General features: G+C 53.5%; 1 protein-coding gene across 4 annotated transcripts; it reads left to right on the top strand.

Moving 5' to 3' along the window:
* The first annotated feature begins 7,085 nt into the window (after positions 1 to 7,085).
* Prph (peripherin) lies at positions 7,086 to 10,963 on the top strand. 4 transcript variants are annotated; one of them, XM_052161451.1, is made up of 9 exons: positions 7,089 to 7,697; positions 8,037 to 8,097; positions 8,271 to 8,366; positions 8,702 to 8,869; positions 8,963 to 9,088; positions 9,170 to 9,390; positions 9,480 to 9,529; positions 9,718 to 9,797; positions 10,595 to 10,963. In XM_052161451.1, the coding sequence occupies exons 1-9, from the start codon at positions 7,144 to 7,146 to the stop codon at positions 10,658 to 10,660; spliced, it is 1,422 nt and encodes a 473-aa protein (XP_052017411.1). In that variant the 5' UTR covers positions 7,089 to 7,143; the 3' UTR covers positions 10,661 to 10,963. The 4 variants fall into 4 exon arrangements, with proteins under 4 accessions (XP_052017409.1, XP_052017408.1, XP_052017411.1 ...); XM_052161450.1 differs by having other exon boundaries at positions 7,090 to 7,697; positions 10,592 to 10,963; XM_052161449.1 differs by having other exon boundaries at positions 7,086 to 7,697; positions 8,702 to 9,088.
* Positions 10,964 to 11,841: the final 878 nt, after the last annotated feature.

Genomic DNA, 11,841 nt, shown 5'->3' with positions numbered 1-11,841 from the left:
TGGGGACACGAAGACAGAACTGAGGTCACCATAAAGGGCTTTTCTATGCCTACCCTTGCTCTCAAATAACGACTAAGAGACCTGGTATTTTGTTGTCGTTGTTGTCTTGTTTCTGTTTTTGTTTTTGTTTTCAAGACAGGGTTTCTCTATGTAGCCCTGGCTGTCCTGGAACTCACTCTGTAGACCAGGCTGGCCTTAAACTCAGAAATCTGCCTGCTTCTGCTTCCCAAGTGCTGGGATTAAAGGTGTGCCCCACCACTGCCTGGCTTTTAGGTATTTTGTTTTGTTTTGTTTTTCTTTTGGGGGGGGGCTGATCAGCTTTCTATTAGCCAATCAGAGATGATGGAAAACATTGTTTACATAGAGGCAGGATGTACTTGACCTATGTCAGCGTCCTGACTGCAACCAGATCTCTGAGCTCAGTAATCAGCATCTGAATACACAGTCCACAAAACCATCCTCCCCCAATAAACTAGCACTGCTAAGACTCTATTTTATACCTCCTTGTATAATTCTCCTTATCTGCGAAAAGGAACACGTTGAATATTTTTGAAGCATCCTAAACCCCAGGATCCCAAATGTTTTGAATAAACCACTCCTAAGTCTGTAGATATGTCATTTTGGCTTCTGACCAGTAGGTGGCAGCAACACCTTTATTTTTCAGAACACACCCCTCCCCCCCCCCCCCCCAAAAAAAAAAAAAAAGGTCGGAGAGAAAAGGAAAGATGGGAAAGCCTTATAGGCGTTCTGTTGGCGTAGGTCTGGGCTAGATAACCCAGACACAACGGTAAAAGCTGACGCCTGCTCTCCACAAGAGCGCGTCTTGGGGAGGAGGAGTCAGACCTAACCTACTGCGTGACTTCAAGCAAATGGTTTCATCTGTTCATCTTCATCTTATTTAACTTTATTTGAAGTTTTTTTAATTTATTTTTACCTTATGTGTTAGGATTTTTTGCCTGCATGTATATCTGCAGACCACACACATGCAGTATCCACAGAAGCCAGACCAGGGCATTGGATCCTCTGGAACTAGAGTTACAAAGGGTTGTGAGCCACCTGTGTGGAGCTGGGACTAGAACCCACTCCCTCGGGAGGAGTAGCCAGTGCTCTTAACTGCCAAGCCATCTCGTCAGCAGCATCTGCCCTCCCCCACACCCCACATTTTATTTTTTTTTAAAGATTTGTTTATTATGGGCTGGTGAGATAGCTCAGCGCTTAAGAGCAGTGACTGCTCTTCTGAAGGTCCTAAGTTACTTATAATAATAAATATTTAAAAAAAGATTTATTTATTATATGTAAGTACACTGTAGCTGTCTTCAGACGCACCAGGAGAGGGCATCAGATCTTATTACAGATGGTTGTGGCCACCAAATGGTTGCTGGGATTTGAACTCTGGACCTTCGGAAGAGCAGTCAGTGCTCTTAACCACTGAACCACCTCTCCAGCCCCATATTTTATTTTTTAAACTAAGAATAACAACAGCAGTGTACTGACCAGTTTTGTGTCATCTTGACACAAACTGGAGTTATCACAGAGAAAGGTGAGGAAAGCTTCAGTTGGGGAAGTGCCGCCATGAGATCCAGCTATGGGGCATTTTCCCAATTAGTGATCAAGAGGGGAGGGCCCCTTGTGGGTGGTGCCATCCCTGGGCTGGTAGTCCTGGGTTCTACAAGAAAGCAAGCTGAACAAGCCAGGGGAAGCAAGCCAGTAAGTAACATCCCTCCATGGCCTCTGCATCAGCTCCTGCTTCCTGACCTGCTTGAGTTCCAGTCCTGACTTCCTTTGGTGATGAACAGCCATGCAGAAGTGTAAGATGAATAAACCCTTTCCTCCCCAACTTGCTTCTTGGCCCTGATGTTTGTGCAGGAGTAGAAACCCTGACTAAGACACCCAGCAATCTGGGTAGAACATCATGATACTAGGAAGTGACTGAACGTGTCAAATGCTTGTCACATTTGGTGTTTGAAAATTACCAAATATGCTGGGCAGTGGCGGTGCACGCCTTTAATCCTAGCACTTGGGAGGCAGAGGTAGGCAGATTTCTGAGTTCTAGGCCAGCCTGGTCTACAGAGTGAGTTCCAGGAGGACAGCCAGGGCTACACAGAGAAACCCTTTCTCAAAACAAACAAACAAACAAACAAACAAACAAAAATCCAAGGGGGGGAAAGAAAATTGAAACCCTCTCTCAAAAAAATTTACTAAGCCAGGAATGGTGGTGCACACCTTTAATCCCAGCACTTGGGAGGCAGAGGCAGGTGGATTTCTTTTTTTTTTTTTTTAAGAATATTTTTAAGATGTATTTATTTTTTATATGTAAGTACACTGTAGTTGTCTTCAGACACACCAGAAGAGGGCATCAGATCCCATTACAGATGGTTGTGAGCCACCATGTGGTTGGTGGGGTTTGAACTCAGGACCTTCGGAAGAGCAGTCAGTGCTCTTAACCGCTGAGCCTTCTCTCCAGTCCCGGCAGGCGGATTTCTGAGTTCGAGGCCAGCCTGGTCTACAGAACAAGCTCCAGGACAGCCAGGGCTATACAGAGAAACCCTGTCTTGAAAAACCAATAAATAAATAAATAAATTACCAAATGTTGGTATTAATAAAGTTCATGGAGGCACAAGGAGGTAGTAAAGACGGCCCAGGATGTCCCCTACCTGGAGCGGTGGAGCTCGGGAACGGGTGAGGAGGGAGGACTCCTGCTCTTGGAGCACCTCTCTAGGTGGGAACCCTGTAGTTTGACTCTCCCTTGAAAAGTTGGATGCCACACCCCACTTCTACCAGATACCAGACCCTCCAACACCCTGAGGATCTTGTAATGCCCTCTGTGCCCACCAGGACAGAGAAGGCTCCTCCTGCGGCTGCAGGTTCTGTGTCCCTCTGCGCTCAGGTCCCACCTAAGTGATGGGGAAGAGACCATGGGAGTCAAGGGACATCGTGACAGTCGGTGGCACGGATCCATGTGTGAGGGGAAGCGTGGGGGTGGGTGACCACATTTCCAAGTTCACTTCGGAATCCTTGCCTCTCCTCCCTTTGCGGCCAAAGCTGGGACCTTAGATGTGAGCCCAGGGGCCTGAGTAGCAAAGAAATACTAAGGGCGTTACCTATCCTGGGGACATGGCATGAAGGCGTGCCCCAATCCTGGACCTGGACCTCCAGCTAATCCTCGGTTACTAAGACTTAGACATGTGCCATACAATATGCTCTCCTGTTTCTGGTCCTCTGTCCTGGGGCAGAGGTGAGTGACATTGACCACTCACTGTGAGTAACATTTGTTGAGCACCTACTGTGAGCCTTGCAGGAGACTGTCACCACCTCTGTTCTCTGGAGAAGAAAACAGAATTTCAAGAAGAGAAGACAGTACTTCACTTTGGGTCCTGCAGGTGGTAAGTATTCAGGCTGGTGGCCTGACCTCGCCTGCCAGGGCTGTTCCCTCTGTGCTACCTTAGCCTCTGCTACCCACATCCTCAGAAATACCTGGGAATCTTGCTGTCCATGAAGACTGAGCTCCCAAACCACAGGCCCCTGTGTTACACTCTCTCCTCCATGCGCCAGCCCCTCCTCGGCCTTGCCAGAGTCCACCTGCAGCCCCCTCCTCAGCCTGCAGACTACTTCTCCAAAGCCAGTTTTGGGTCCCCAGCATATAGCTGACTGGTTCCCACGCTGGTGACCCACAGGCCAACACTTGCCTTTTTTGCCACTCTTTTCGTGCTGTTTCTCTGTAAACCTGCAGGGCAACCGCAGAAGCAGAAGCAGAAGCAGAAGCAGAGAGAACAGTACAGCACTGGCCAAACACCAAGTGCCTAACATTTTATAACTCATCCGTTCTCCTAATGTTTTAGGATGTTTAGAATGTTTAGGCACTATTGTTAGCATTCCTGTTTATGGTTTGTGTCAACTTGACACAGGCTGGAGTTATCACAGAGAAAGGAGCCTCCCTTGAGGAAAGGCCTCCCCGAGATCCAGCTGTGAGGCATTTTCTCAATTACTGATCAAGAGGGGAGGGCCCCTTGTGGGTGGGGCCATCCCTGGGCTGGTAGTCCTGGGTTCTATAAGAAAGCAAGCTGAGCAAGCCAGGGGAAGCAAGCCAGTAAGGAACATCCCTCCATGGCCTCTGCATCAGCTCCTGCTTCCTGACCTGCTTGAGTTCCAGTCCTGACTTCCTTTGGTGATGAACAGCAATGTGGAAGTATAAGCTCAATAAACCCTTTCCTCCCCAACTTGCTTCTTGGTCCTGATGTCTGTGCAGGAACAGAACCCCTGACTGAGATGCCCTTCAAGAAAGCCCAAAGCATACTGCTCATTAGGTCGAACAGCCATGTCCCGAGTCCTAGCACACTAAGGAAGGGAAGTCCAGCTTCCCCTCCAGCCACCAGCTAAGTGGTACTTGGCTCCTTCTACCTGGGGTCCAGCACTACTCTAAGCCACCAGTGAGAACAATAAAAAAAAAAAAAATCCCAGATTCTCCCTGCCCCAGAGGCTGACATGAGAGCAGAAACAACAAACAAACAAAACAAAACACACCAATAAAACCTGTTACTTTTCCAGCCTTTACAATGCATGCGTGAGGCATGTACATATATTTATTAATTTAATCCGGTGTTTTTTCAGCTGGTGGGTCACAACCCTCACAGGGGTTGCATATCAGATATTTACAGTAGCAAAATTACATTTACGAAGTAGTAACGAGGTAAGTTTATGGCTGGGGGTCTCCACGGCGTTACAGCCTTGGGGAGGGGGAAGAGCTGCTGACTTAGCCCTCTGCTACTTTGCTGACAGGAAACGGAGGCCAACAATGAGGGTCCTTCTCTGGGGCAGGGGTACTTCAGGGAAGGACGGCAGCTACAGCCATCTTACCTGTGTCCTTTCCTCCTCTGTCTTTCTCCTCCAAGAGCTTCCAGCCTGGCTCCTCGCCACGCCACGAGGAGCAAAACCTTCTCTGCCTTTGCCTTGCTGTGTCCCTCACGCAGGCTGGCCCTCCTCAGGCCACACTAGCAGAGCCCTCCTGTGAGGCTTCCTGGTCCCCTCTCTTCTAAGGCCCTCTGGGAGTGAGCTGGGGGCTTAATCACAAAGGGCAGAGGAAGACAGGAACTCCATCTGCAGCCCCCTGATCTGCCCAGCCCTACTTCAGCCGTCTCGGAGCCACCAGCTCCACTAGGCAAGGCTCGTGCTGCTCCTCGCCTGCCCTGACTCCTGGCCTCACCGTTTGCTCTTAGAACTGGACTGCGTGGAGCAAAGGCAGCAATCACCAGAGCCCTGGACTGCTGCAGAAAACGCCGAAGGCACCAAGGCTCACAAGCTCACCTCTGACCTCCCAGCCCCTTACCCCAGCCCAGATGGGGTGGTACCCCTCTCCACTCCGACAGCTGGGGCGTGGCAGGCTCTGGTTTATTCGCCTGGTCCCCCCTTTCCAACACCCCCCCTTTCTCATCCCCCTAGCAACCAAACTAGATCCATCAAGGAGCAGGACCTGGCAGCCGAGCCGGGAGAGACTAATAGCCCGGAAGGAAGGAGGGGCCTGGAGAGGAAAGGGAGGCTAGGGACGTTAGCCAGCCCAGGGCGTTGGCTCTGGCCCATCTCAGAGGACACACAGAAGGTGGGGGAGTTCTCTGCTCTGCAGCATGAAGAACCTGGCCAGCAGGGAAGCATCCAGCCTAGAACCCCAAACCTGCTTCTCTTACACCCGTCTTGTTCTCAGCTGGGGTAGACTCATCCTGCTGGAGAGTCTCAGAGTCCCCAGTGGCAGCAGACACATGGCTCCGAGCAAACCCAAAGGGCCTCAGTATCCTTTCTCCCGCAGAGCATCCACACAGCCTCTGTCCACTCCTGGACCGTGTGTGAATGCATTCTGGAAGTTGTGTGGCACACAAAGGTCAGATGCCAGCCTTTCTGCTAACTGGGGGTGGGGGCACTGTTACGGGGCATAGTGGTGTGTTCCTGTAATGTCTGTGCACACAGGCCTGTGGGGCACGCTATGCACATGCGTGCTTGTAATATCTACAAGCTAGCTAGTGAGTAGCGGTAATCTATCTGTGGACCTGTCTGAGGACGTCTCTCTCTCTAACAGGCCGTAGTGGGTGGGTCTTTCCCGTCTCATCTCCTTTTATCTGCACCATGTCTGGGTACCTGCCCCTCCTCTGTACTGGAGGCTGGTGCCTACTAGTCTAAAGTCTTCCAGCCCTGGCAGATGATGTCCCCTCAACCCCCTCCCTTTCCTACTTCAGGAATTCCTCTGGTTCCCGTAAGGCCTGTGACTGATCAGCAGATGGTGTGCAGGGGGCCTGAATCCAGTAAAGGCCGAAAGTGAACCACAGGTCCACTCACTCAGCTTAGCCCCTGGAATGGCACAGACCCTCGGAGCCCTGGACACCCTCAACCCCCTGTGAGGTGCCCACTCTTTGGGGCAGGTGTTCCATCCAAGTTTGGGGGCTGTGTCTTTAAGGTGGAAACATCACCCTGCAACTTCTGCTGGGCCAAGGGGAGGGGGAGGGGACCTGGTCAGTCCATTAGCCGCAGGGCTGGCGCCAATCACCAGCCCTTTACTGTGCCCTGGGGAGTAGGCAGAGATAAGGCCTTTCCCAGCCCCCTCTGCCTCAGCCCTCGGTGTGGCCAGTGATGGGGGCAGCTGACAACAGGTGAAAGAACCCCGATGTCAGGAGACAGGAGGAGGCACGATTCCCTGGCTTAGGCCAGGCTAGCTCTCCCTCCACCTACCGCACTTCTCATTGCCCCAAACTTGCCCTTTAATCTCAGGTCCTCCTATTCCCTAATTTTTACCTCCTCCTCTGAGAAGGCCTCCCAGGTCAGCCATGTCCTCCCGCCATAGGCTGCAGCATTGGATGCACGCTCAAGGGCTCCGACCCATAGCCCACCTCCATCCTGCCATTACATCCTGGATCTCAGCCAGCAACAAGGGGGGAATCAAGCAGGCAGGGTGCCAGCAACCAGGAGAGGGAAGGGGTGGTGTCGCCGCTCTGCAGGGTGGGGCATCCCCCTCCCCACACAGCCCAAGGCTGAAGTCAGGCCAGTGGGAGGAGCTGTCGCGTCCCCGCACAGCCACCCGCCCCCTCTAGACCGCAGGGCTATAAAGCCGCCCCGCATCTGTCTGCAGCTCCTTCCCGCTGGCCTAGTTCTGCCAAGCGCTGAATGCCATCTTCCGCCAGCATGAGCCATCATCACTCGTCGGGCCTCCGGTCCAGCATCAGCTCCACCTCGTACCGCCGGACCTTTGGGCCGCCGCCCTCACTGTCCCCCGGGGCTTTCTCCTACTCCAGCTCTCGCTTCTCCAGCAGCCGCCTGCTGGGCTCGGGGTCCCCGAGCTCCTCAGCGCGGCTGGGGAGCTTCCGTGCCCCTCGAGCGGGGGCCCTGCGTTTGCCCTCGGAGCGCCTCGACTTCTCCATGGCCGAGGCCCTCAACCAGGAGTTCCTGGCCACTCGGAGCAACGAGAAGCAAGAGCTACAGGAGCTCAACGACCGCTTCGCCAACTTCATCGAGAAGGTGCGCTTCCTGGAGCAGCAGAACGCAGCCCTGCGCGGGGAGCTGAGCCAGGCGCGGGGCCAGGAGCCGGCGCGCGCCGACCAACTGTGCCAGCAGGAGCTGCGCGAGCTGCGGCGCGAACTGGAGCTGCTGGGCCGGGAGCGCGACCGGGTGCAGGTGGAGCGCGACGGGCTGGCGGAGGACCTGGCGGCGCTCAAGCAGAGGTCAGAGGGCAGGACCCGGCCTGCCAGGCGCTCCCTCCGCTCCCGTGCCTTTCCCTCGGGATCCTGCAGCCCTAGGGCGTGGTCAGGCTGGCCAACCCCAGGCCGAGCCGGCAGCATCCTAGCTGACCTCCTCCCAGCACTTTGCTTGAGCGCCCAGGGAAAGTGACAAGACATGAAGGGGATGTCCCTTCTCTGTTCCCAGTCCGTTAGACGGGCACACCGAATCCCCTCTTTTAGATCCAGAACAGCTGCATAAGCAGATGGGGGCGGGGTGCTGGGTGTGGCACGAGGTCTGGGAGGTCACCCCGCAGCTCAGCATCTTCCCATTTCGCCTGCCAGGTTAGAAGATGAAACCCGCAAGCGGGAGGACGCGGAGCACAACCTGGTGCTCTTCCGAAAGGTGAGTGAGGGGGTCACGTCGAGTCCCAACAGCCCAGCTGCACCCCCAGCTGCGTCTCCAGGGTGGCATCGATGGTTTAGGGGAGGCAACTCCGAGGCAGACCGGGAAGACCTGGCTTTTCCTTTGCCTGAGGAACCCTCCTTTCTCTTGAACCCCTGTTCCCTTTCACGAAGGACGTGGACGACGCCACGCTGTCCCGCCTAGAACTAGAGCGCAAGATCGAGTCTCTGATGGATGAAATTGAATTCCTCAAGAAGCTGCACGAAGAGGTGGGTGGGCGGGGGGGTCTGGGAAGGCTTGGTGTGGGGAGCTCGCTGAAGCTGGGGAGACAACAGGGATGCGTTGTGATGATAACCCCACCCTTTAACAGGTGTTTTTGACTCCCACCCATGCGCCACCTGTTGGTGAGAGGGGTAGCTACACCCTGAACCTGACAACTGCCTTAAGGGCAGCCTGGGCTCAGGTCTCAGAATCCAGAGCGGGTGCGCTCCCTAGCGCCCCCTTCTGTTCATGCAAAAAAGGGAGGAGCTTTTTTTTTTCCTATTCACAACCCCGCCCCCGCCCCCCGCTTCCCCCCCCCCCCCCCGCCTTTCCTGTCGTGTAGGAGCTTCGAGACCTGCAGGTGAGCGTGGAGAGCCAGCAGGTGCAGCAGGTGGAGGTAGAGGCAACAGTGAAGCCAGAGCTGACTGCGGCGCTCAGGGACATCCGTGCACAATATGAGAGCATCGCAGCGAAGAATCTGCAGGAGGCAGAGGAGTGGTATAAGTCGAAGGTGCGAGAGCAGGGGAGGACCCTGGGGGACCAGGGTGGGAGGCACTGGGAATGGCGGCGCGTATCCCAGCTGGGCTTGTTTGCTACTGTGCAGTATGCTGACCTGTCCGACGCCGCCAACCGCAACCACGAGGCCCTACGCCAGGCCAAGCAGGAGATGAACGAGTCCCGACGTCAGATCCAGAGTCTGACGTGCGAGGTGGACGGGCTTCGTGGCACGGTGAGCACTGTGAGGCTGTCTGGGGCAGTGGGTGGATGCTGAAACCCCTTCCGACGGCCTCTGCCTTTCCCCCGACCCCAGAACGAGGCGCTGCTCAGACAGCTGCGGGAGCTGGAGGAGCAGTTCGCCCTGGAGGCTGGTGGGTACCAAGCGGGTGCAGCACGGCTGGAGGAAGAGCTTCGGCAGCTGAAGGAAGAGATGGCGAGGCACCTGCGAGAGTACCAGGAGCTCCTCAACGTCAAGATGGCCCTGGACATCGAGATAGCCACCTACAGGAAGCTACTGGAAGGGGAGGAGAGCCGGTGAGTGGAGAGACTACCGGGACAGGGCAGACATGGCTGGCACTGGGGCCTGACGAAGGGAATGACCAGGCTGTGTGCTTTGCCCACAGGATCTCAGTGCCAGTTCATTCCTTTGCCTCCCTAAGTTTAAAGACAACTGGTGAGTCCTCCGTGCACGGGCTCCAGCCTGCATCTCCGTTATACCTTCTGCCCTGGTTGTTCTGGATATGTTCATTCTAGATTGATTCCTCCGCATGTACCGAGGTTCCTGGCCTTCAGGGGGTTGGCTGGGAGCCTGAAACTATAGACTCCCAAACCTTACCGTGTCCTCTCTCCTGCCTTCTCCAGTGCCCGAGGTGGAGCCTCTTCAGGATAGCCACAGCAAGAAGATGGTTCTGATCAGGACCATCGAGACTCGGGATGGGGAGGTGAGGCAAACTGCTTGATCCAGAACTCCTCCATTTCTAATGTTTCTGAGCCCCCAGTCTGGCCTTGCTCAGATCTTTGGGTATTGAGGGTACATTTTTCTTGGGAAGTTCACTAGATATAAAGTGTGTGTGTGTGCGTGTGCGCGCGTGTGTGCGTGCGTGTGTGTGTGCGTGTGTGTGTGTGTGTGTAGGCACACTTGTGTCATTGTCAGGAGTCAGTTCTCTCCCTTGCTGTGAGTTTTAGGGGTCAAACTCAGTAAGGTTTTTGTGACAAGTTCCTCTACCTGCTGAGCCAGAGAAGGACACCAGATAGATGAGCGGATAGCCAGGTGTTGGTGATACACACTTTTAGTTCCAGCACTTGGGGAGCAGAGGCAGGTGGATCTCTGTGTTTGAGGCTAGCCTGGTCTACAGGGTGAGTTTCAGGATATCCAAGGCTACACAGAGAAACCCTGTCTCAGAAAAACAAAACAAGGGGTCTGGAGAGATGGTTCAGGGATTAAGGGCATTGGCTGCTCTTCCAGAGGACATGGGTTCAATTCCCAGCACCCACAAGGCAGCTCACAGCTATGTTTAATTCCTGTTGCAGGGATCCGACACCTTGCCACAGACATAGTATGCAGTCTATCACTGATGCACAAAAAATAAAAATAAACAAATTATTAAGAAAAACAGAACAACTACAAAGGTAGAGTGTACAAACTGTACTTGTCAAGTTGTGCAGGCAGAGTATAGGATGATTTTTTTTTTTAGAGGGGGGGATGCTTATTGTCCCCTGTGTGCCTTGACCCCAGCAGGTGGTGACAGAGTCCCAGAAGGAGCAGCACAGTGAACTGGACAAGTCTTCTATTCACAGCTACTGAGCCCTCGGCCAGAGCTCTGACCCTGCCCTAAACCTGTTCTTAATCTTGAGTCCCTGTCTAGCACTAGTCAGTAACCAGCCCTGCCCTGCATGCGGCCCAGCCCCTCCCTGTCAAGCCCCAGCCTAATCCAGAGGCTGGGCCTCTCCCTGATGCATAGGTGTGACCCATAGCTTTCCTGTCCTTGGAAGAGGTGGAGGAAGATACCCAGGACAACGATTTGTTCAAGAATGACCCCATGGTCAGTGGGGTGGGCCAGAGTGTGAGACTCACTCTGAGTCAAATAAAATCGCTGCTGAGAGAAAATCCTTACTGTGTTTGTCTGGGGAGTTTCTTTTCTGTCTCGTTTCCTTGGCACTCATGACGCCAGCGGACCCTGTTGAGTTTTCTCAAACTCCTCTGTTGTTCCTTTTCAACTTTTTTTAAAAAGGATCTTTGGGTGTAGCTCAGGCTAACCTTGAACTAACTTGCAATCTTGCCTCAGTGTCTCAAGTATTGAGATTACGGATATGTGCAACTATGTCTATAACCTCTTCCATGTGAACACCATGGCACAGGGGTGCCAACACATACACACACATACCACACCACATATACACACCACATATACACACCACATATACACACCACATATACACACACACCACACCACATATACACACCGCTGGGAGAGATAAAGAGAGACACACACATACATAGCACACACAGACACCCATGCCCCCCCCCACACATCACACACACACACACATAGCACACACAAAGACAGACACACAGATACATACACAGAGATAGAGTCAGACAGACACACACACACATACATAGCACACACAGACACCCATGCCCCCCACACACATCACACACACACACACACACACACAAAGACAGACACACAGATACATACACAGAGATAGAGACAGACACACACACACAGACAGACACATATACACAGAAAGACAGATGGCCAGACAGACAGACACAGTTGCTGGATGTTGGTAACAGGCACTTTTAATCCCAGTGCTTGGGAGGCAGAGGTGAGAGGCTTTGGATCCATAAATCTCAACCCTGCTGTAAGGCATTTTCTCAATCAGTGAGTGGAGTGGGAGGGCCCAGCTCATTGTGGGCCACCCCTGGGTCTGGGCCTGAGTTCTATAAGAACGCGGGCTGAGCAAGCCACGAGGAGCAGG

The sequence above is a fragment of the Apodemus sylvaticus genome, chromosome 17 (assembly GCF_947179515.1).
Source record: "Apodemus sylvaticus chromosome 17, mApoSyl1.1, whole genome shotgun sequence".
Lineage (NCBI taxonomy): Eukaryota > Metazoa > Chordata > Mammalia > Rodentia > Muridae > Apodemus > Apodemus sylvaticus.
Note: the sequence above shows the minus strand (reverse complement) of the source record. Positions and strands in the feature narration are given on the sequence as shown.